The 22,847-nt window shown below is 41.8% G+C and overlaps 1 protein-coding gene, 1 long non-coding RNA gene and 1 pseudogene across 9 annotated transcripts; 2 read left to right on the plus strand and 1 right to left on the minus strand.

The window, feature by feature from the left end:
- Positions 1 to 818: 818 nt before the first annotated feature.
- LOC144712273 (uncharacterized) lies at positions 819 to 9,193 on the plus strand. Of its 6 annotated transcripts, none has more exons than XR_013583760.1 (5): positions 819 to 1,049; positions 3,912 to 3,987; positions 4,079 to 4,144; positions 8,763 to 8,844; positions 8,943 to 9,193. It is a non-coding gene; the product is annotated as an uncharacterized LOC144712273 (long non-coding RNA). The 6 variants fall into 6 exon arrangements; XR_013583767.1 differs by lacking the exon at positions 8,763 to 8,844 and having other exon boundaries at positions 8,943 to 9,050; positions 9,118 to 9,193; XR_013583762.1 differs by lacking the exon at positions 8,763 to 8,844 and having other exon boundaries at positions 4,053 to 4,144.
- On the plus strand, positions 4,627 to 9,193 carry LOC144717109 (uncharacterized; annotated as a pseudogene). The gene is made up of 3 exons (XR_013585054.1): positions 4,627 to 8,587; positions 8,661 to 8,893; positions 8,975 to 9,193. The product of XR_013585054.1 is annotated as an uncharacterized LOC144717109 (transcript).
- Positions 9,194 to 9,373: 180 nt separating this feature from the next.
- On the minus strand, positions 9,374 to 20,345 carry LOC144712258 (protein CLT1, chloroplastic-like). Of its 2 annotated transcripts, XM_078586493.1 has the most exons (11): positions 20,166 to 20,345; positions 19,654 to 20,092; positions 18,602 to 18,747; positions 18,183 to 18,220; positions 17,937 to 18,052; positions 17,314 to 17,413; positions 17,195 to 17,230; positions 17,073 to 17,123; positions 16,853 to 16,976; positions 14,733 to 14,858; positions 9,374 to 12,003 (listed from the first exon to the last, which is right to left on the minus strand). In XM_078586493.1, exons 2-11 carry the CDS (start codon positions 20,058 to 20,060, stop codon positions 11,834 to 11,836), a joined length of 1,314 nt encoding a protein of 437 aa, XP_078442619.1. In that variant the 5' UTR covers positions 20,061 to 20,092; positions 20,166 to 20,345; the 3' UTR covers positions 9,374 to 11,833. The 2 variants fall into 2 exon arrangements, with proteins under 2 accessions (XP_078442619.1, XP_078442612.1); XM_078586486.1 differs by having other exon boundaries at positions 19,654 to 20,345.
- Between the last annotated feature and the right edge of the window lie 2,502 nt (positions 20,346 to 22,847).

Genomic DNA, 22,847 nt, shown 5'->3' on the forward strand with positions numbered 1-22,847 from the left:
CCGCCAAGAATTTCACTACAAACAGCACGTAAAATTCGACGCCCTTTCTCTCTCTCCCCCCCTCTCACTCTCTTTCTCTCTCTCCACCTTCCCCTCTCTCTCTATCTATGTCTCTGTTTCTGTGCCTCCTCTCTCTCCCAGGCGATTAGATTGGGGCGGGTCTCTCTAGAACGTCTCTCTCTCTCTAGAAGGCCTCTCTCTCTCATCAAAAAACAAATATCGATATTGAATGCCTCTCTCTCTCTAGAATGCCTCTCTCTCTAGAATGCGTCTCTCTCTTATTGGAAAACAAATATCGACATTGAATGCCTCTCTCTCTCTAGAACGCCTCTCTCTCTCTCTCTAGAATGCCTGTCTCTCTTATCGGAAAACAAATATCGACATTAAATGCCTCTCTCTCTAGAACGTCTCTCTCTCTCGAGAATGCCTCTCTCTCTCTCTCTCAACTAGGTTTGATCAAGGAAAGAGAGAGAAAAGGGTTAATCCCGGTTATGACGTGGAGTCCACCGTGGCTGCCAGGTGGATTCTGCCCAGGTCAAAATCTGGCCGGAAATCCACCTAGCAGCCACGGTGGATTCCACGTCATAACCGGGACATGTCAGAGTCCACTTAGAGAGTTTGGGATATACCGTGCCAAAAAAATAGTTTGGGATATATCTCAAAAATTTGAAAATTTTTGGGACATTTCGTGCTATTAACCCAATCTCTACTACTATAAAGCAAAGTGGTGTACCCTTCTGGCCTCTGATTGGCTGAGAGACAAGAGAGAGAGAGTGAGGGAGAAGAGAGAGATAAAATATGAAACCGTTTGTTTGGGAGGTTACGTCGTGGCGTCGTGCAAAGTGTAGAAGTATTTGTTTAGGGGAAGAGATGAAGAGAGGAAGAGAGGAATAGAGGAAGAGAAGCATTTCATCTACGTTGATTCGTTCCACAGGAAGAGAGGAAGACTCATGTTCCTGCCTCGCGTTCGTTCTCTCCTCTTTGCCTCAGTGGAAAGCCGGCAGCGTCTAGGTCTCTAGCGCTCAACCCTTCCCAAGCTTCTTCTCACGGTGTGCACTTCATTCTCCTTTAGTTCTTTTTGGATTGTTGATCTTAACAATATGGTGTATGAATCTGTTTTTCTTTGTGCGAAAATTTAGTTCATCAATCAATTTGTGTACTCTCTCTTCGTTAACAAAAGAACTAAAACTTTTAAAGCTCTCCGAGAGTGTGCGAAAAACATTAGTGTACTAAAACAATACGGTGTCATCGCGGTGTGTGAAAAATAATGCTACATTAAAGCTCTTCGTCAATCAACGGAATTTGTAACCATTCATATTTTTTTATCTTTACTGCTGCAATTTAACGCTACATTAATAACTCCCCAATTTTTTGGGAAATCGAGTGTTAACCATGAATTTCGGATTTATTAGAGAAATCATCAACGGAATTTGTGACCGTTCAGATTTCTTCTCAATTTCAATCTCATAATCAATCAATTTAAATCTCTTCATCAATCAATTAAAGCTCTTCATCAATCAATTTTCACTCTCGAAAAGTTTTTTTAAATCATGTACTCTCTCTTCACACCTTGAGTTTTCATGATGATGTCTTACAAGTTGAACTCAACGATCTCCACTCCAAGGATTCAGACCCTTTGAAGATTTCTCGATGGCAGCTTGCTCCCCGCGATAGCAAGATCCCCGAGTGCCATACAAGTGATGCAGGGCCCTCGATCGGATGTTCACCTGGCCATTATCGATTATTTCTGGTCCCCGATCAGAATTTAGATCTCAATTTCGAAATCTCAAACTCTCGATCGTTTCATCATTTTCAATCAATTTCAAGATTGAGATTCTGTTATCAGTCAATTTCGAGATCTTAGTCTCAGTCTGACATAAAATTTAAATTTATCAAAATTTATTGAGATCGAGATTTTCAGTCAATTTCGAGATTGGTATCCCAATCCATCATAGTTGATTGATGAAGATATCGACATTGAGATAATCTCGAAATGATTGAGATGGGGAGACTGAGATCTCAGTCTCACGATCAGTATTTAGATTTAATGAAAAGATTATGATCGATTGAGAACTTCGATGTCCATGGATGAGAAATTTTCTCGATCTCTTCATCTTTCGGTATCACTGAGATCTAAATTGACTACGAGCAAAATCTCAAAATTGAGTGCAATTGATAACGATTCGGAGACTGGGATCTTAAAAATTCTGCTCACGATTGCAACCGATTTTGATTTGGATTTAGATTAAGACTGAGATCTCGAAATTGTCTAAGATCAGAATCCCGATCTGAGTCAATTTCCGAGCAGAATTTTAAATCTCAATTTCTGATCTCAATTTCTGGTCTCTCGATCAGAATTTAGATCTCAATTTCGAGATCTCAAACTCCTGATCGTTTCATCATTTTCAATAAATTTCAAGATCGAGATTCTGTTATCAGTCAATTTCGAGATCTTAGTCTCAGTCTGACATAAAATTTAAATTGATCAGAATTGAGATCATAATTTCCAAAATTGACTGAGATCAAGATTCTGAACACCTTTGAGATCGGTCTCCCGATCGATCCAAATTGATTGACGAAGAGCTTTAAATTGTTTGATGAAGAGATTGATATTGATTGTTGAAGAGATTGAAATTGAGAGAAATGTAAATTGACTGAGATGGGAGACTGAGATCTCAGTCTCCTAATCAGAATTTATATTTGATGAAAAGAATCTGATCGATGGAGAACTTTGATGTCATCGACGAGAAATAACCTCAATCTCTTTAGCTTTCTTAATCAGTGAGATCTAAATGTGCACCGACTGTTGAAAAGTGCAATTAGCGTTCACAATCTGGAACATCATCGAGCTGTCCAGCTTTGACAAAATCACATCAAATCGAAATTAGACTCTACTTAGTTCTAATTTTCCAATATATAAGAGCAAAAAAATAATTTAATTATTAAATTGTATTTTCGCTTCCTATTGGGAGACAGAGATCTGTGATGGTACATGGTTGATTCAAAGAGAAAATTGATACGTAAATGAGATCTACTCTTGATTTAATGGGGTTGGCTGGATCCTGATGGCAGCCAAGAGGCCGATTTGATCAAAATGGGATTTACTTGATCAAATCAATCCAGTGTTGCAGTAAGAGGAATAGAACATTGTGTGTTTCTATTCAAGGACTTTTATGGGGCAATCCTAGATGTGAACTTAAAAGGGGAAGCGCTAAAGCCTATTCGTTGATAGCCTATGTTGACCAAACATTACGCCCTTGATTGATAAATAAGATCAATCATTTGGGCTCTCTCGCATATTGGTCCAAGACGGTTATCTAGATTGGCGTAAATTCTGTGGTTGATGATCAATTACGAATGTGCAACATGCCCATAGGGACCAGTTGAGGCCTACTCCGTCACCTGTCCTCTATGCTGTCACCAAACGAAATGGCCTTCGTTTTTTTCCTTTCTGCCATCTGTCTACGAGCTTCATACCTCTGTGGTTCATCTGAGTGGCTGAAGATGAGATATTTCTTACCTCCTTGAATGAGTGCGGCCTTGCTTTCTCTGTCTTATCTCTCCACCCGAAGCTCGCCTTGCAAACGGATCGATTCAAGGGATTGCAATGCCCATGCCATGTTTCCATCATCTTATTTTCCTTAGAAATTTTGATTGAGAAGTTCATATACGAAATTTTGATGACAAAATTGTCCTTGGAAATTCATCCTGATATTGAGAAATTTTTTATTTCCCATAAATTCTGATTGTTTTTGGAAATTATGACTATGCCTGGAAATTTTGATTGCCTTTCAGAAATTCTGATTGTACTTGGAAATTCTGATTGTGATATAGATATTCTGATTTAGGGATCCCTACTTTGTGACTGTGCTTCCTAATTATCATTGTGATCCTTAAATCCCTCATTTCAGATTGAGCAATTGATATCCATATTTTCCGACGTCATTGGATCAAAGATTGAAGATACCCAATTTCTGAAATCCCAAGGTTTGACGTAATTCACATTGTATATATAATTTTACAGTCTTTTCATCTCACTCTTTCTAATTTAGACTTTGCTGTTCCTTCACAACCGAAGTCAATGGCTGGCACGCATTATTATATCGCTCCTGAGGTCTTACAAAATAAAGACTACTAAGGGAAGGTATAGTTACATTTTCCTTAAAAAATATAGTTATTAGCATAAAAAAATGCAAAATATTATTTTAATGCCCTTCTTCACCTCTACTGTATGAGTAATGAAATATTATGTCCCATGAATTATTTCGGTATTTCATTTAATACTTTTTTCTTACAGCTAATCTATACTACTATTAATAGGTTGGTATACCCATCTGAACTATGATCGTAACCGTTATTGAGGGCAACCGTCGGGCTGAAAGAATTGCGTATCGTCGATCGACGGGATCAGCGAATGTGAGGACACTCCTCGCAGCTACACGCAATGTGGCAAATTTTCAACCACATTCTCTCGGAGGCATGAATGCATCATGTGCTTCGTGCCACGCAAAGCTGTGGATATAAGAACGCAAACCTAGCTCCAGCTAGCGAAACCTAGTGTTCAACTTATGCTGCAAGGATGGCAAAGTCGCATTGACAGCATTTCCCAACCCGCCGTGACTACTTCTTGATCTGCTAGAGGGTACGACGGAGGAGGCAAAGCACTATCTCAATTTTATTCGAGCTTACAGTTCTGCTTTCGGTTTCACATCGAGCGGTGCAAATTTTGACCGTTCCATCGTCCACAACCATGCCAGTGTGTACACGTATCGAATCCAAGGCGCTGTCTATCATCAGATCGCAAATGCTCTGTTGCCCCCTGTTGGACAAGCTCCCTCCTTTTCTCAAATATACATCTACGACACAGACTACCAGACCGAACGCCGAAGCTCAATCTTCCCTGATTTGCATTGCACCATCCTTGAAAAGATCCACTACTGTCTGACTGTGGTCAATCCGTTTGTTCGTCAATTTCAAGCAAACAACAAAGAAGCACTTCTCACCGCATCCACCCAAGAATTTGAGCTACGAGTTGGCGAGCCTTCTATTCCTGACATATGTTATGATCAACCCACAGGCTCTGAAATCGCTGTTCTTATGCCTAGCGATGGAAAGGAAGGAGATGGAACGCGCAACAGTGTTCTTCGGAAGCGTGGTGGGGGGCTGCTGTTCGTGAATCAGCTCAGCAGAAATTATGATCCGCTCCACTTCGTGCTGTTATTTCCTTATGGTACTCCGGGGTGGAGCCGGAAGCTAAAAGAAAGAATCAAAGGGACGATGAATCAATTTTATGCCTACCACTTCATGGTTCGAGACTCATCAAGAGTGCTTCATCTTTCTGACCGGCTTTTTCAAGAATATGTTGTAGATGCTTATGCCAAGGTTGAAGAATCTCGCCTTCACTGGATTCAATGCAATCAGGCAACGTTGCGTGCATGCTTCTACCAAGGGTTGATTGATCAAGTTGCCACCAACGATGTTGATGTGCCAGCAGGGAGGATGATCATTTTCCCACCTTCTGTGGCAGCCCACGCTACATGCAAGGGTTGTACCAGGATGCTATGGCCATCGTACGAAAGATGGGAAAGCCAGATTTATTTATCACGATGACTTGCAGCCCAAAATGGCCCGACATCACGAATGCTCTACTACTTGGCCAGAAGTCACAAGATCGATTCGACCTCTGCTGCTGCATTTTTTGGATGAAACTGAAGGAGCTCCTCCATTTGATAAACGACAAGGAAATATTCAGCAAGTAAATGTTCGTGTGTACGTTGTCGAGTTTCAGAAGCGTGGTCTCCCACGCGCACACATGCTATGGCTACTCGATGCTCTGTACAAGCCAAAGACCCCAAAAGACATCGATAAGATAGTGTGTGCTGAACTCCCAGATCCCAACGACAAGGAGTTGTTTGACTGTATGGCAACACATATGATTCATGGCCCTTGCGGCTCTGCAAACCCAAGATGCACGTGTATGAAGGAAGGAAAGTGCTCCAAGAAGTTCCCCAAGGAGTTCATCGGCTCGACACAAGTAAACAATGATGGGTACCCTCTCTACCTACGTCGCAATAATGGCCGCGTCATCCAGAAGGGTTCACATCTCATTGATAATCGCTAGGTTGTTCCGTACAATAAGTATTTGTGCAAAGTGTTCAACTGCCATATCAACGTGGAAATCTGCTTTTCCATTCAGTCGGTGAAGTACCTGTACAAGTATGTCTACAAGGGCCACGATCGCGTTCAAGCAATAGTTTCTTCAAAGTACGCTCCTATAGACTCTGCCATCGCCGGTACAACTCCAACCTCTTCGTCACCCGATGAAGCCCAACAGTACCTCGACGCCCGATACGTATCTGCATCAGAATCTTTTTGGCGTATCTATGAATTCAGCATGCAAAAAATGTATCCAACTGTGTATGCCCTCCAAGTTCACGACGAGAATATGCAATCCACAGCGTACGCAGAAGGTGAACCCGTCAGTGAAGTCATGGACAGGTTGGAGCGCACACCCCTCACAGAGTGGATGCGATACCACAGGGAGCATCCACAAGATGAACTAGCCAAACAAACATTGTACTGTGACTTCCCGTCTTATTACACATGGAACGACTCCACTCGGCGTTGGTCACGACGTCAGCGACTGTAGTGTATTGAAAGGGTGCACTTTGTGTGCCCTCGCGACAATACGCGATACTACCTCCTGTTGATGCTTCATCATGTTCTAGGAGCAACATGTTATGAAGATTTGCGCACCGTTGATGATGTTGTCTACGGCACGTATCAAAGAGCTGCCGCTGCGCGTGGCCTACTCCACTCCGACACAGAGTTCGACAACGATCTTGGATTGGCATCAAGCGTTGCTTCTCCCCTTCAAGTTCGCGAGCTCTTTGCGATGATGTTACTCTATTATGAAATCTCCCAACCAGTCGTGCTTCTCTAAAAATACCTTGAAGCCATGTCGGAGGACATCCATTTCGAGAACAGCGCCTCACAAGTGACTCACCAGATACAACAAAAAGTGTTGAGCGCACTCGAGTTAATCCTCTACCACAATGGATCTTCGCTCGCAGCATTCCCAGGGTTGCCCCAAAGCATCGAACTTCGACCGATAGATACAGTATGCAGGCCAAGCCATGAAAACAACATCCTGAGTGCGATCCTCGCTGCAGAACAACTACAAGGCATGCTAAATCAATAACAAAGACAACTTTACAACGCAGTATTGGAAGCCATAGAATCAACAGAACATGCTAAGGAGGCCAAAGTCTTCTTTGTTGATGGGCCTGGTGGATCTGGTAAGACGTTTCTCTACTCAGCTATTCTCTCAAAGATGAAGACCTCTTGCCTCAATGCCATATCGACTGCGACAAGTGGTATTGCGGCGCTTCTTCTAGGAGGGAAAACATTGCACTCCACATTCAAGATTCCTATTCCTGTCACATCTCAACGTGTGGATTCTCACCTGACTTGATGATCGGCCGCCAAATTCATTCAGCAAGTATTATAATTGTGGACAAAGCTCCAATGATGCACTGCCACGTTTACGAGACACTCAATCGATCTATTCGTGATGTGATGAAGACTACCGATGCAACTTTGGAAAATGTTCTTTTTGGCGACAAGGTTGTCGTGATGGGAGGCGACTTCAGACAAATGCTTCCAGTCATAGAGAAAGGCTCGCGATCAATGATCATCAATTCGTCCCTTAACCGAAGCGATGTATGGCGCTATTGCTCTGTTTTTCGGCTCAAAACAAATGTCCGTGTTTCACCCGACCAACAAGCATGGCGCGAGTTCTTACTTGCCATCGGAGAAGGACGAGCTGGCCCAGATGTCTATCTTCCACCTGAGATTATTGCCCAAGTTTATGGTACCTTTAAAGATGGCGCAACTCAGTTGTTAGCGAAGACGATTTTGACGCCTTTGAACGATGATGTGGTAAAGGTCAACAACATGGTGCTCGACGTCTTTCCAGGTGAAGCAATGGAGTACTTAAGCTTTGATGCAATCCCTCCAGGCGAAGTCAACAACGAATCTCTGTACCTTTAAAGATGTTTCTAAACACAATTGATGATGCAACAATGCCACTCCACAAACTCCGACTCAAGATCGGTTGCATCGTGATCCTTATCTGAAACTTGAACACAGTGCAAGGTCTATGCAACGGAACTAGGCTACGAGTGAATGGCTTTTTCCCAACAATGCTGCAAGCCACTATCATCAGCCAAGGGAATTTCAACTGTGAAGTCCATCTCCTACCACATATTGCACTCTACCCGTCTCAATCGAGGCTTTCCTTTCGATTCAAGCGCCTTCAATTCCCAATTCGACTGGCCTTCGCGATGATGATTAACAAATCACAAGGACAGACTCTCGACACGGTGGGGTTATATCTACCAAACCCACTTTTCACTCACGGACAGCTCTATGTTGCTCTCTCAAGAACGCGGATCGGTTCATCAGGAATCGTGTTCTGTGATGGCGGCACGAACCGCTTGCATGTGACTAACGTTGTTTACACAGAGGTTTTCCATTAGTGGATGTTGAGTAGAAGGTCGTAGAAGATGAGTTTCTAGTTTCTTAGGTACAACCTCAAACCCTCTCTCCACCTTCTCATTCCCATAATCTTCCCAAACTAAGATACAACTTAATTTCAGCTTACAGGAAGTCGTTCCTCCTTCTGCACTCAACTAAAATGATCATCATCATCAACGTATACATCATCATCGACATCATCATCATCATCATTGTCATGGCAGAATAACATCACGTGAAAGAGGGCTAGGCCATGATTCACACCTCCTTCCTCCACCTGCAGCCAAAGAAACAAGTCGACCACAAGTTAGAAACATTTGCTAAATCAATACACAAAGTACACAAGATGCATGCCGTAATATTATACTACAATTCATTTTGAATTACTTTTCTTATCATAGCAGCTGTATAATTATCCAGAAGGATATGATTACAGAATATCGTCGGCGACGGCGGAGGAGATAAGCCACAACGATGGAGATGGAATGTGCAAATTGTCGCATATGGACCAGGTATGGTCTGCTCAGTCACCCAGCGTTGTCTATTTTTTTCTTCTCTCTCACTGTCTACAATCTTCAGATCTGTGTGGTATGTCTGAGGAGCTAAATATGGGATTTTTTATCCCTATGAATGAAAACGTCCCCGCTTTTTATCACCTCTCTCTTCACCCCACGCGAGCATTGCGAGCGGGCCCCACTAGTAATTAATAAAAGTAAAAACAACTGATTGGGTGAAATACACTTATCCCAAAGCGGCTACAGTCTTGTAAGAATGGCTTAAACTCTTTGTATGAGAGACTACATTTAATAATTCACAGCGTATTAGGAAACTGAGACGCGAGAATAATTTTTTTTATTTCTGAAGCTTTTCCAAATAATCTCAAAGCCAATGATGAGAGATAGAGAGAGAGGGAGATAGAAAAGGTGGATGAGAAAAGAGAAATAAAAAAGATAGAGAGAAGAGGGACGAGAGAGAAGGGGGAGAGGGAGAGAGAATCGTGAAGAAGGGGGGGAGAGAGAGAGGCAGGAAGAAGAGATGGAGAGGGAGATAGAAAGAGAAACGTTGAGAGAGAGAAGGTAGAGAGAGAAGAAAAAGGGGGGGAGAGAGAAGGTAGACAGAGAGAGGGGGGAGAGGGTGAGAGAAAAGGTAGAGAGAGAGGGGGGGAGAGGGTGAGAGAGAAGATAGACAGAGAGTTAGAGGGAGAGACAGGTAGACAAATAGAGAGAGAGAAGGTAGACAGAGAGAGAGAGAGGGGAAGAGGATAGGAGAGAAGGTAGGCAGAGAGAGAGGGGGGAAGAGGGTAAGAGAGAAGGTCGAGAGAGAAGGAAGATGAGAGAGAGAGTGTAGACAGAGAGAGAGACGGAGTGGGAGAAAGGAGAGAAAAGGTAAACACATAAAGAGAAGGTAGACAGAGATAAAGAGAGAGAGAGGAAAGAAGAGAGGGAGTGTGAGAGAGAAAAGGTAGACCAAGAGAGAGGAAGGTATACAGAGAGAGAGAAGGTAGACCGATAGAGGAGAAGGTAGATAGAGAGTGAAGGTAAACACACGGAGAGAGAAGGTAGACCGATAGAGGAGAAGGTAGACAGAGAGTGAAGGTAAACACAGAGAGAGAGGTAGACAGAGAGAGAGAAAGGTAGACAGAGAGAGAGAGGAGGTAGACAGAGAGAGAGAAGGTAGACCGATAGAGGAGAAGGTAGACAGAGAGTGAAGGTAAACACAGAGAGAGAGGTAGACAGAGAGAGAGAAAGGTAGACAGAGAGAGAGAGGAGGTAGACAGAGAGAGAGAGAAGGTAGACCGATAGAGGAGAAGGTAGACAGAGAGTGAAGGTAAACACAGAGAGAGAGAGGTAGACAGAGAGAGAGAGGAGGTAGACAGAGAGAGAGAAGGTAGATAGAGAGAGAGGAGGTAGACACAGAGAGAGAGAAGGTAGACACAGAGAGAGAGAAGGTAGACACAAAGAGAGAGAGAGAAGGTAGACACAGAGAGAGAGAAGGTAGACACAAAGAGAGAGAAGGTAGACACAGAGAGAGAGAGAAGGTAGACAGAGAGAGAGAAGGTAGACACAGAGAGAGAGAAGGTAGACAGAGAGAGAAGGTAGTCAGAGAGAGAGAGAGAAGGTAGACTAGGCATCGGGGATCGGATTGGATCGTTCGAATCTTGATTAACAGATTAGAACGAACTCAAGCCGATTCGAATGATTTGTTCGAATCTTTCGATCGAACAAACCCTTTGTTCGTGTTCGATCGAAAGTTTCGAACGGACAAATTGGGTTGTTCGTGTTCGATTGCCATTTGTTCGACCTTGTTCAAACAAGTTCGAACAATTTCGAACAAATTGCCATGGCGCCAGCGACACTCTCTGGCCGGTGCAGGCGGACGCTGGCGGCCGCTGGCCGGCCGCTTGCCGGCGCTGGCGGCTTCTGGCCGGCGCTAGCGGCCGCTGGCCAGCGCTGGCGGCGGCTAGATGGTCGCTGGCTGGTGCTGGGCGGCCGCTGGCTGGCGCTGGCGGCGGCTGGCGGCGGCTGGATGGCGCTGAGCAGACGCTGGCCGGCGCTGGGCGTAGCTGGCCGGTGCTGGCGGCCGCTGGCGCCGCCGGATTCGAACATTTGATTCGATCTGATTCGAACAACGTGTTTGAATCGGATCTTATTCGAACATTCGATCCGAACAACCACCTTGTTCTAACAATCCGATCCGAACAGATGCTCAGATCGGGTTCGGATCGGATTTGAACGGGGTAGGTCGGTGTTCGGATTCAATCGTTCGAATGCCCGATCCGATCAAACATTCGAACGATCTGTCCGAATCCCCGAAGCCTAAGGTAGACACACAGAGAGAGAAGGTAGACAGAGAGAGAGAGAGAGAAGGTAGACAGAGAGAGGGAGAGAGAAGGTAGACAGAGAGAGGGAGAGAAGGTAGACCGATAGAGAAGGAGAAGGTAGACAGAGAGTGAAGGTAAACACACAGAGAGAGGGACAGACGGTAGACAGAGAGAGGGATAAGGTAGACAGAGAGAGAGAGGGGGAGGAGGTAGACACACAGATAGAGAGAAGGTAGACAGAGAGAGGGAGAGAAGGTAGACAGAGAGAGAGAGAAGGTAGACACAGACAGAGAAGGTAAACACAGAGAGCGAGAAAGAACGTAGAGAGAGCGAGAGAGGGAGAGAGAAAAGGTAGACAGGGATAGAGAAGGTAGAAAGGGAGACAGAACGTAGAGAGAGAGAGAGAGAAGGTAGACAGGGAGAGAGAGAGAGCGAAAGAGAGGGAGAGAGAGAGAGGGAGAGAGAGGAGGGAGATTAGGCGGGGCCGAGGCAAGGGGCGGTGGAGGGAGGGGGAGGAGGAGAGGAGGAGTAGAGGAGGAGGCCGGAGACGAGGATCGCCGCCCCCGCTAAGAAGCTCGCCGGAAGAGTAGACGGCAACCCGGCGTACGGCAGCGGCAGCGTGAACACGAAGATCGCCAGCGGAACTGCAGTAACACACGCCGTCGTGCAGCCAGAGATTCAGCGACGAAAGAGAGAGAAAGACTTGCAGAAAGAGAAGAGAAAAGGCCACGAAGAGAGAGAGAGACGAGAAGTGCTAGAGAGAGAGAGAGACCGATACAGAAAGAGAAGGAGAACTGTGAGACCGAGAGATGAGAGTGACTGTGTGTGTAAGAGATGAGAGAGATGAGAGTGAATGCGAGAGAGGGAGAGAGAGATGAGGGTGAGTTTGTTCGTGAGAGAGATGAGATTGACTGAGAGAGATGAGAGTGCGTGAGAGAGAGATAAGAGTGCGTGAGAGAGAGATGAGATTGAGTGAGAGAGAGATGAGATTGAGTGAGAGAGAGAGAGATAAGATTGAGTGAGAGAGAGAGATGAGAGTGAGTGAGAGAGAGATGAGTTTGAGTAAGAGATAGAGATGAGGTTGAGTGAAAGAGAGATAAGATTGAGTGAGAGAGAGACATATTAGATTGAGTGAGAGAGAGATAAGATTGAGTGAGAGAGAGACATATTAGATTGAGTGAGAGAGAGATAAGATTGAGTGAGAGAGAGATGATATCGAGTAAGAGAGAGAGATGAGATTGAGTGAGAGAGAGAGAGACAGATGAGATTGAGTGAGAGAGAGAGATGAGAGAGATGAGAGTGAGTAAGAGAGATGGCAGTGAGAAAGATGAGAGTGAATGGAACAGAGAGAGAGAGATGAGATTGAGTGAGAGAGAGAGATGAGAAAGATGAGAAAGATGAGAAAGATGAGAAAGATGAGAAAGATGAGAGTGAGTGAGAGAGAGATGAGAGAGATGAGAGTGAGTGAGAGAGATGACAGTGAGTGTGTCAATGGCAGTGAGAAAGATGAGAGTGAATAGGACAGAGAGAGAGAGAGAGATGGGAGTGACAGATGAGAGAAGTGATAGTCAATGAGACAGAGAGGAAGATGGGAGTGAGGGAGATGAGAGTGAGAGAGATGGTAGTGAATGAGACGGAGAGGGAGAGGGAGAGGGGAGTGAATGAGAAAGAGAGAGAGAGATGAGAAAGAATGAGACAGAAAGAGAGATGTGGGTGAATGAGACAGAGAGATAACGGGAGGAAGAGATAGGGGAATGAATGAGACACAGATATGCGAGAAAATGAGACGAACAGATATGAAAGTGAATGAGAAAGAAAGGAGGGAGAGAATGGGAGGAAGCGAAACGAAAGTGAATGAGACCGATAGAAATGAGATAGAAAAGAGAGAGAATAAGAGGAAGAGAGATGAGAGACAATGAGTGGAAGAGAGATGAGACTGAATGAGAGTAAGAGAGATGAGAGTTAGGGAGACAGACGCGTGAATGAGACAAACAAAGAGATAAGAGGGAATAAGTAGAGACATGAGAGGGAACTGGGAGAAAGAGATGTGAGAGTGATGTGACAGAAAGAGTATGAGATTAAGAGAGATGAGCTTGACGAAAGAGAGAGAGATGATCGTGAATCAAAGAGATAGAGATGCGAGTGAATCAGAGAGACAAGGAGAGATGAGAGTGAATCAAGGAGCGAGAGAGATGAGAATGAATCACAGAGAGAGAGAGAGAGAGAGATGAGAATGAATCAGAGAGAGAGAGAGAGAGAGAGATGAGAATGAATCAGAGAGAGAGAGAGAGAGAGATGAGAATGAATCAGAGAGAGAGAGAGAGAGAGAGAGAGAGAGAGAGAGAGAGAGAGAGAGAGAGAGAGAGGAGAAAGAGGCAGAGAGAGAGAGAGAGAGAGAGAGAGAGAGAGAGAGAGAGAGAGAGAGAGAGAGAGAAATGACGGTGTATCAAAGAGAGAGAGAGGAGGGTGAGTCAACGAGAGAAAGAGAAGAGCCTGAATCAAAGAGAGAAAGAGATGAGCGTGATTCAAAATGAGACAGAGATACGAGTGAATCCGAGAAAGAGAGAGATGAGAGTGAATCACAGGGAGAGTGAGAGAGAGAGATTGATTCAGATAGAGATAGAGAGAGGGAGTGAGATAGATAGATAGAGATAGATATTATCGGAGGTAGAGATAGAGCGAATCGGAGAGATAGATATATAGATAGAGGGAGAGAATCAGAGAAATATATATAGTGAGAGAGAATCAGAGAGATGTATAGATAGATAGATAGACAGATAGATAGAGATAGCGATCATCAGAGATAGAGATAGAGGGAATCAGAGAGATAGATATATAGATGGAGAGAGAGAGTCAGAGAAATATATATAGTGAGAGAGAATCAGAGAGATGTATAGATAGATAGATCAATAGAGATAGAGATCATCAGAGATAGAGATAGAGGGAATCAGAGAGATAGATATATAGATGGAGAGAGAGAGTCAGAGAAATATCTATAGTGAGAGAGAATCAGAGAGATGTATAGATAAATAGACAGATAGAGATAGAAATTATCGGAGGTAGAGATAGAGCGAATCGGAGAGATAGATATATAGATGAAGGGAGAGAATCAGAGAAATATATATAGAGAGAAAGAATCAGAGAGATGTATAGATAGAGAGAGAGAATCAGAGAGATGTATCGATAGAGAGAGAGAATCAGAGAGAGATATATACAGATAGAGAGAATCAGAGAGATGTATAGATAGAGAGAGATATATACAGATAGAGAGAATCAGAGAGACTGACACCAATACGTCTAGAGAGAGAGAGAGAGAATCGGAGAGACTGATATTTATATATCTAGAGAGAGAGAGAGGGAGAGAGAGATTAACCAGAGAAAGCGGAGGCGAGGCAGGAAGCAACGCCGGAGGAAATCTTGACGAGATGCAACAGGGACACGTTAAAGCCCATGTTGACCAGGATAAACAAGATAGGCAGCAGCGGGGCACCTTCGCATCCTGACAATAAGGCCCCCAGGATGATTTCCCATGTTTTCTGGTGTTGTTTCCGAAAAAACTAAATAAATAAATCCAACTAATTTTCATCGAATTTCTTTTTATCCCCCGTCCTCATCTCGCAACGTGCATAGTCCTGTGGAAGACGATCTCAATGCCCACGAGAGCACAAGAGAAGAGAAAGAGAAGAGAAAGAGATAAAAGAGAGAGAGAAACAGAGAGAGCTAGAGCGAGAGATAGAGAGAGAGACTGAGAGAGGCAGAGAGCTAGAGCGAGAGATAGAGAGAGAGACTGAGAGAGGCAGAGAGCTAGAGCGAGAGATAGAGAGAGAGACTGAGAGAGGCAGAGAGCTAGAGATAGAGAGAGACAGAAAGAGCGAGATCGAGAGAGACAGAGAGCTAGAGCTAGAGATAGAGAGAGAGAGACCGAGAGAGATAGAGAGCTAGAGCTAGAGATAGAGAGAGAGAGACCGAGAGAGACAGAGAGCTAGCGATAGAGAGAGAGAGACCGAGAGAGACAGAGAGCTAGCGATGGAGAGAGACAGATAGCTCGAGCTAGAGAGAGAGAGAGAGACCGAGAGACACAGAGAGCTAGAGATAGAGAGAGACAGAAAGAGCGAGACCGAGAGAGACAGAGAGCTAGAGATAGAGAGAGACAGAAAGAGCGAGATCGAGAGAGACATAGAGCTAGAGATAAAGAGAGACAGAAAGAGCGAGATAGAGAGAGACAGAGAGCTAGAGCTAGAGATAGAGAGAGGAACAAGAGAGACAGAGAGTTAGAGATAAAGAGAGACAGAAACAGCGAGACAGAGAGAGACAGAGAGCTAGAGATAAAGAGAGACAGAAAGAGCGACACAGAGAGAGACAGAGAGCTAGAGATAGAGAGAGACAGAAAGAGCGAGACAGAGCTAGAGATGGAGAGAGACAGAAAGAGCGAGACAGAGACAGACAGAGAGCTAGAGATAGAGAGAGACAGAGAGCTAGATATAGAGAAAGACAGAGAGCTAGAGATAGAGAGAGACAGAGAGCTAGATATAGAGAAAGACAGAGAGAGAGAGAAGAGAGGGAGAGAGGAGAGAGAGGAGAGGAGAGAGGAGAGAGGGAGAGAGAGGAGAGAGGGGAAAGAGAGAGAAGAGAGGGAGAGAGAGAAAGAAGGGGGGAGAGAGAAGCATACCACATTGAGACTTGATTTTAGGAAGCAAGCCCATAGATACCCACGAAAATGAAGCAAAAACTGGCTTCGAGGATCCCAAGAGATGCGAGAATAAAAAAATGACAGAAGAGAGATAGGCCAAGGAGAGAGGAGATGGAGAGAGAGAGAAAAAAACATACCACATTCTGACACAATTTTAGGAGACAATGCCCTATAATGTTCGAGGATCGTCCTGGACATGAAAGATGGACGGGACGGGACGGGACGTAAATCTGACGTCCGGAATCAGTGCAGGGACGCAGATGGGACGGTTTTTTCGTCCGAGACCTCCCATGACGAAAAAACCGTCCCGTCTGCGTCCCTGCACTATACCGATGCATAGATTGAAAGATAAATGGATAGACTGATAGAGAGAGATATACTACATGGTGAATAAATGATCCCTAGTGCACGGAAGAGAGAGAACAAAGATAGAAGGGAGAAAAGAGAGAAAGTGATACAAGGAGATAGATAGATAGATACAGATAGATGGATAGATGGATAGAGAGAGAGATACTACATAGTGATTCTAATTCACGAGGCATAACATCTAGTCCACAATGATAGCAATAGAAAAGAAGGATTAAAGGATCACTAGTACGAGGAAGAGAGAGAAAAAAGAGAGAAGAAGAGAGAGAGAAAGATAAAGAGGAAAATCATAATACATGCTGACACGATATTAGGAGACAAAGACCTCTAATATTCAAGAAAATAGAGGAAAATATGGGTTAAACTATGGCGCAAATAAGTTAGAAAGAGCAAGATAGACATATAGAGATAGAGATAGAGAGAGAGAGAGTATATACCCTGTGACAATGATCCCGTATTAAGAAAGCAAGCAGCGCCGTGCTTGACATAAGTTGGAAGTTGTGCCAGCGGGATTCCCCACAATTGGGTCAAAAGTGGGAGTAGAAGGCAAGTAAATATAGCCTGTACAGTAGCAGCCCATGTCATTTTCCTCACCAAAAAACCAACTAAAATAAAAATAAATAAATAAAAATTCAAGAACTGGAGAAGCAGACGTACTTGGAATCCAGACGCAAATGAGTTGACCACAAAAATGTCAACAGAGCGACCCTGTACAATGTCCGGGTGAAAAAAATCTAGAAAAATTGAGGGAAATAACGCCATCTGATGGAGAAGTGTACCTTCAATTTCTTTCTCGTTCTCTCAAATATTATTTCCTAAAAGATAAAAAAAGCGAAAAATGAGAAAATTTTGATTAGGGGTGATCTTTCTGAACCACTCAGATGTTCAACGAGAAGACCTTATAAACTATGTCAGCGGCTTGGAATAAAAATGAATTTATCATCAACAGCGTCCAGAAGATCTCGGTTCCCTTCAAAGAGACTCTGGGACCTGTTCCACTGAAAAAAAATAATAATAACAAGAAAATAATAAAAATATTAATTACTTCTTCACTTGTAGACCCCACATGAAAGGCTAAAATTTGTCTGTGTTAAGATCCACAGTCTGAACTTGGGTATGTATTTTGCATGATTGAACTTTGGTAGATATCCATTGGGAAATGTTCTTGGAAGGGTAGGGAGAGAGGGAAATTTAGAAGTAAAAATGGCTCAAGAACACCCCTCCAGAAGACCTCCCTGCCAATTCTACGAGTTCTTGATTTAACTCTTTATGGTAGGGCTACAATTATTTCAAAGGAAATACACTTCTAAAAGACAAAAATACCCATGGTAGGGCTTGGGGATTTTATCATATTCAAAACTCGTCATGACTACATCTTTACGTGGTAAAGAGTTCTTTAATAATTTTACAGGAAAAACTGTGACAATGGGTTGAGAGCCTCCATTTTGAGTGGAGCCAGTAAAATAAGATTTTTAATAAAATTAATTTCACAAAAGGAGTGCGTTTTCTCCAAGGAATCACCTCATGACGGTTGTTACAACCCCAGCAGAGACGAGGAGGCAACCAACCACTTGATTGAATCTATACCGTCTCCCAAGAACCAGATATGATAGTAGAAGCTGCCAGACTAGAAATGTCTGCATAGAAAATCATTACCCAACGTAATAAGTTCCTTATTTGGGAAATGAAAACATCGAAAGAAAATAAACCGAATGGATGCCTACGTCACTCCCCAAAAATGGGCTAATTTTCAGCAATTATCATCACCTGAGAAAGAATTGGAATCAATGGACCGGGAAGAACAGCTGCTCCAGGGCAAAGAAAGAAAGAGAATCAGGCAGATACACAGATGATACGACAGCGCCGAAGTTGAAACCCCTATTGATGCATTTTTATTGTAGTAAAATTAGCTCTGAATGGGATCATTACAATAATTTATAATGATTAAAATATCTGGGATTGAGAAACAAATATTACGCATTTCATAAATCTAGAACTATAAATTCAAAGTGATTACCATAATTTCTTTATCATAATCAATAATAATAGATTGCAAATCTTGAATGATGAAAAAAAAATTAGAATTCTACAATTATGGGGAGTGAATTTGAAAGGTGGAATGCTTTGAGAAATTAAATTGTGAAACATATGATGAAAATGATTATTCAATGTGAGAAGAAATACACCTGTAGCAGCCATTCCGGAAACAGCTGAAATAGTTTCCAAAAACCCCAACACGGCATATGGCCGTTTCGGTAAAGAGAGCATCCTCTCAGTCACATTCCCAGCGCGATAACGGAAGTATAAAATGGTAAAGTACACCATAACATACCTGAAATTTGGAAAAAAAATATAAAAATGGGAGATATTTCCTGGGCATCAAATAAAGAGATGAATAATCCAGAAATTTATAAGTAAGCGTCCAAAAATGTCAAATATTTACCCCGGTGGTGAAGAGATAAGGACTCAAGAGCAGATGCTCTTAGCTATTGATAGATATTCCACACGATACAATCTAATTTTGAATCATTCACATTTTTTGGGGCATACTGTCAACTGGCATAGACGGATTGTTGTTTCTAGACCCAAAAAAAGAAAAATAAAGTTTAGACCAGACCAAGGAAGTCTATTTGGATAATCAACCTACTCGCGGAGAGATGAAGAACTCAAGAGCTTTATATTTAAGTAGTATGCGTTTGAATGATTTACTCATCGTTAAGTTAATTTTTGAATCATTCACCATTTTGATCCCCTAAATCGAAGGGCATTTATGAATTTTAGTTTCTAAATCAGAAAAATACAAAAAATAGAAACTAGGACAGACCAAATAGGTCATCCTGGATAATCCCTCTACTCGAGGAGCGTCGAAGAAGTCAAGAACTTTATATTGGCCGAAAGTCCGGACCCAGAGAGAACCGTTCTCAGCTACTGGCAGATTTTCAATATTTTAAACTTAATTTTTGAATAATTACCTATTTTGATCCCGAAATCAACGGGCGTAAAAGGATTTTCATTTCTAGATCGAAAAAAAGGGAAAAAAAATGAATGTTCAGACCACGCCAAATACGTCATCTTCAATAAACACCGCCTGAAAGCGACAGGCCATATCAAGAATGGTGTGTTCGAAACGGCGTATCAGATTGGTCATCTGCGGCGGAGGGTAGCCGCAGATTTCTGCTAGATAAACAAAATCTCGAGTCGCAATAAAAAAATTAGCAGGAATCAAGCAAGAACTTACCCGAAAGTGGTGAACAGAGCGAGGAAGAAGGGGTAATTCTTCAACGGAATCAACGCCAATTTGTGCAGCACTCTGTTCCCCGTTGCTAAAGCAACAGTCACCACCGCGGCCGCCAACACCCCCTTGCTACTTTTCCTCTCGATTCTTCCCAAATTCCTCTCCTCCCCATCCACGTCGCCCACGGCGCTCGAAGAACACGCCGTTCGCCCCTTCTTCCTCGGCGATCTCCCCCTAATCGATCTTAAAACAATCGAATGAAACCTCTGACCTTGTAGACGCGATCGCGCAGTTCCAGAAAGAATCACGGATTCTCGATGCGGTAGCGTCGTGCGAGATCTGCAAGCAGCACGCCGTGGCAACAACGAAGGCTCGGCGATGACGACGAGACCTCCTCCGAGCGCAGCCATGGCTTCGATTTCTTCTCAATTTCTTCCAAATCCTACCAAAATTCTTCAATTGCTTCAAATTCTTTTCAAATTCCTGGATTCTTCTCAAATTCTTCCAAATCCTACCAAAATTCTTCAACACTTCTTCAGTTGCTTCAAATCCTTTGAAATTCCTCGAATCTTCTCCATCCTCCTCCGCAATGCTCCTCCCAAATCGATCTCCTTCTGGCAATTCCCAAGATCAGGAGAGAGAGAGAGAGAGGAAGAAGTGAGAGAGATAGTGATGCGACCGTTAACCAGGAGAAAAAGAATGCTCGTAGATGGAGAGTTCTCCCGCCAACAGTCCAGTCAGCAATGGCGTCGCCACATGCATGACGTGGCCGCATCTGAACCGTTGTTTTAATGCCAGCTCATCGTAGGCGTCCGTCTTACGGACACGTGGCAGGAGAGACGTGTGGAGACGAGCTTGTGAATTATGACGTCATCGTGAGAGGGATGGGATTAATATGGGCACGTGGCGGGAAGCGGAGAAGCGTTTTTAAATTGGAGTCGTTGAAGGACAACTTGACAAGTGGGCGGTGATCGACGGCGGGCGCGCGCGTGTACGGTATGCGCGGTTACGCGATCGTGTGCGGTTGTGCGATTCTGTGGAGCCCGACCCACCCACTGCGCGGAATAGGGGGGAAAAGCGGTTGTGCGATTCTTGCGCGGTTGTTTCGTTTCTCTCTCGTTTTTATCTCTCACGTCTCTCTTTCACTTTCTCTCTCTCTCTCTCTCTGTATCTCTCAGTCGTTGCTCCTCTCTCTTCTCTCTCTCTCGTGTTGCTCATCTCTCTCTTATCTCTCTCTCTCTTAACTATTTTTTACTGTTTCTGATAACTACAACACGTTAGTTAATATTTTTGTTACCTACATCTATGCTCCCAAATACACTAACTACAACACTGGACTTTGTTCACGTAAATGAAATTTGTATTTACTCTTTAATTCAGTTAACACAAATTTATTTATTTTTTTATTAACTACAACCCGTAATTTTGTTAGCTTAAAATAAAAATTGTTTTTACTTCTTAATTCAATTAACAAATATTTATTAATATTTTTATTAACTACATCACGTAATTCTGTTCACTTAAAATAAAAATTGTTCTTACTTCTTAATTCAATTAAAACACATTTATTAATATTTTTTTACTGTTTCTGTTAACTACAACACGTTAATAAATATTTCTGTTAACTACATCCACACTCCTTAATACACTAACTACAACACGTGACTTACTTCTCTTAAAGTGAAAACTCCATTAATTTATTAATTCCACTAACTAAATATCAAATGCCATGAATTTTCCCAAGATAACATTAAAAATTTTAGTATTTTTATTAACTACAACCCGTAATTCTGTTAGCTTAAAATAAAAATTGTTTTTACTTCTTAATTCAATTAAAAAATATTTATTAATATTTTTATTAACTACATCACGTAATTCTGTTCACTTAAAATAAAAATTGTTCTTACTTCTTAATTCAACTAAAAAAATTATATTAATACTTTTTTACTGTTTCTGTTCACTACAACACGTTAATAAATATTTCTGTTAACTACATCCACACTCCTTAATACACTAACTACAACACGTGACTTACTTCTCTTAAAGTGAAAACTCCATTAATTTATTAATTCCACTAACTAAATATCAAATGCCATGAATTTTCCCAAGATAACATTAAAAATTTTAGTATTTTTATTAACTACAACCCGTAATTCTGTTAGCTTAAAATAAAAATTGTTTTTACTTCTTAATTCAATTAAAAAATATTTATTAATATTTTTATTAACTACATCACGTAATTCTGTTCACTTAAAATAAAAATTGTTCTTACTTCTTAATTCAACTAAAAAAATTATATTAATACTTTTTTACTGTTTCTGTTAACTACAACACGTTAATAAATATTTCTGTTAACTACATCCACACTCCTTAATACACTAACTACAACACGTGACTTACTTCTCTTAAAGTGAAAACTCCATTAATTTATTAATTCCACTAACTAAATATCAAATGCCATGAATTTTCCCAAGATAACATTAAAAATTTTAGTATTTTTATTAACTACAACCCGTAATTCTGTTAGCTTAAAATAAAAATTGTTTTTACTTCTTAATTCAATTAAAAAATATTTATTAATATTTTTATTAACTACATCACGTAATTCTGTTCACTTAAAATAAAAATTGTTCTTACTTCTTAATTCAATTAAAACACATTTTATTAATATTTTTTACTGTTTCTGTTAACTACAACACGTTAATAAATATTTCTGTTAACTGCATCCACACTCCTTAATACACTAACTACAACACGTGACTTACTTCTCTTAAAGTGAAAACTCCATTAATTTATTAATTCCACTAACTAAATATCAAATGCCATGAATTTTCCCAAGATAACATTAAAAGTTTTAGTATTTTTATTAACTACAACCCGTAATTCTGTTAGCTTAAAATAAATTTTTTTTTTACTTCTTAATTCAATTTAAAAATATTTATTAATATTTTTATTAACTACATCACGTAATTCTGTTCACTTAAAATAAAAATTATTCTTACTTCTTAATTCAAATAAAAAAATTATATTAATACTTTTTTACTGTTTCTGTTAACTACAACACGTTAATAAATATTTCTGTTAACTACATCCACACTCCTTAATACACTAACTACAACACGTGACTTACTTCTCTTAAAGTGAAAACTCCATTAATTTATTAATTCCACTAACTAAATATCAAATGCCATGAATTT

The sequence above is a fragment of the Wolffia australiana genome, chromosome 1 (genome assembly GCF_029677425.1).
Source record: "Wolffia australiana isolate 7733 chromosome 1, ASM2967742v1".
NCBI lineage: Eukaryota > Viridiplantae > Streptophyta > Magnoliopsida > Alismatales > Araceae > Wolffia > Wolffia australiana.

Excerpts from the sequence above, each read along its gene's own strand:
- LOC144712258 (XM_078586493.1), bottom strand. The coding sequence starts at position 20,060 with ATGGCTGCGCTCGGAGGAGGTCTCGTCGTCATCGCCGAGCCTTCGTTG. Across the intron at positions 18,748-19,653 it reads GCTCTGTTCACCACTTTCGG|GTATGTTATGGTGTACTTTA; the intron begins GTAAGTTCTTGC and ends TCCAAATTTCAG. Across the intron at positions 14,859-16,852 it reads TACGGGATCATTGTCACAGG|GATGCGAAGGTGCCCCGCTG; the intron begins GTATATACTCTC and ends CCTTATTGTCAG.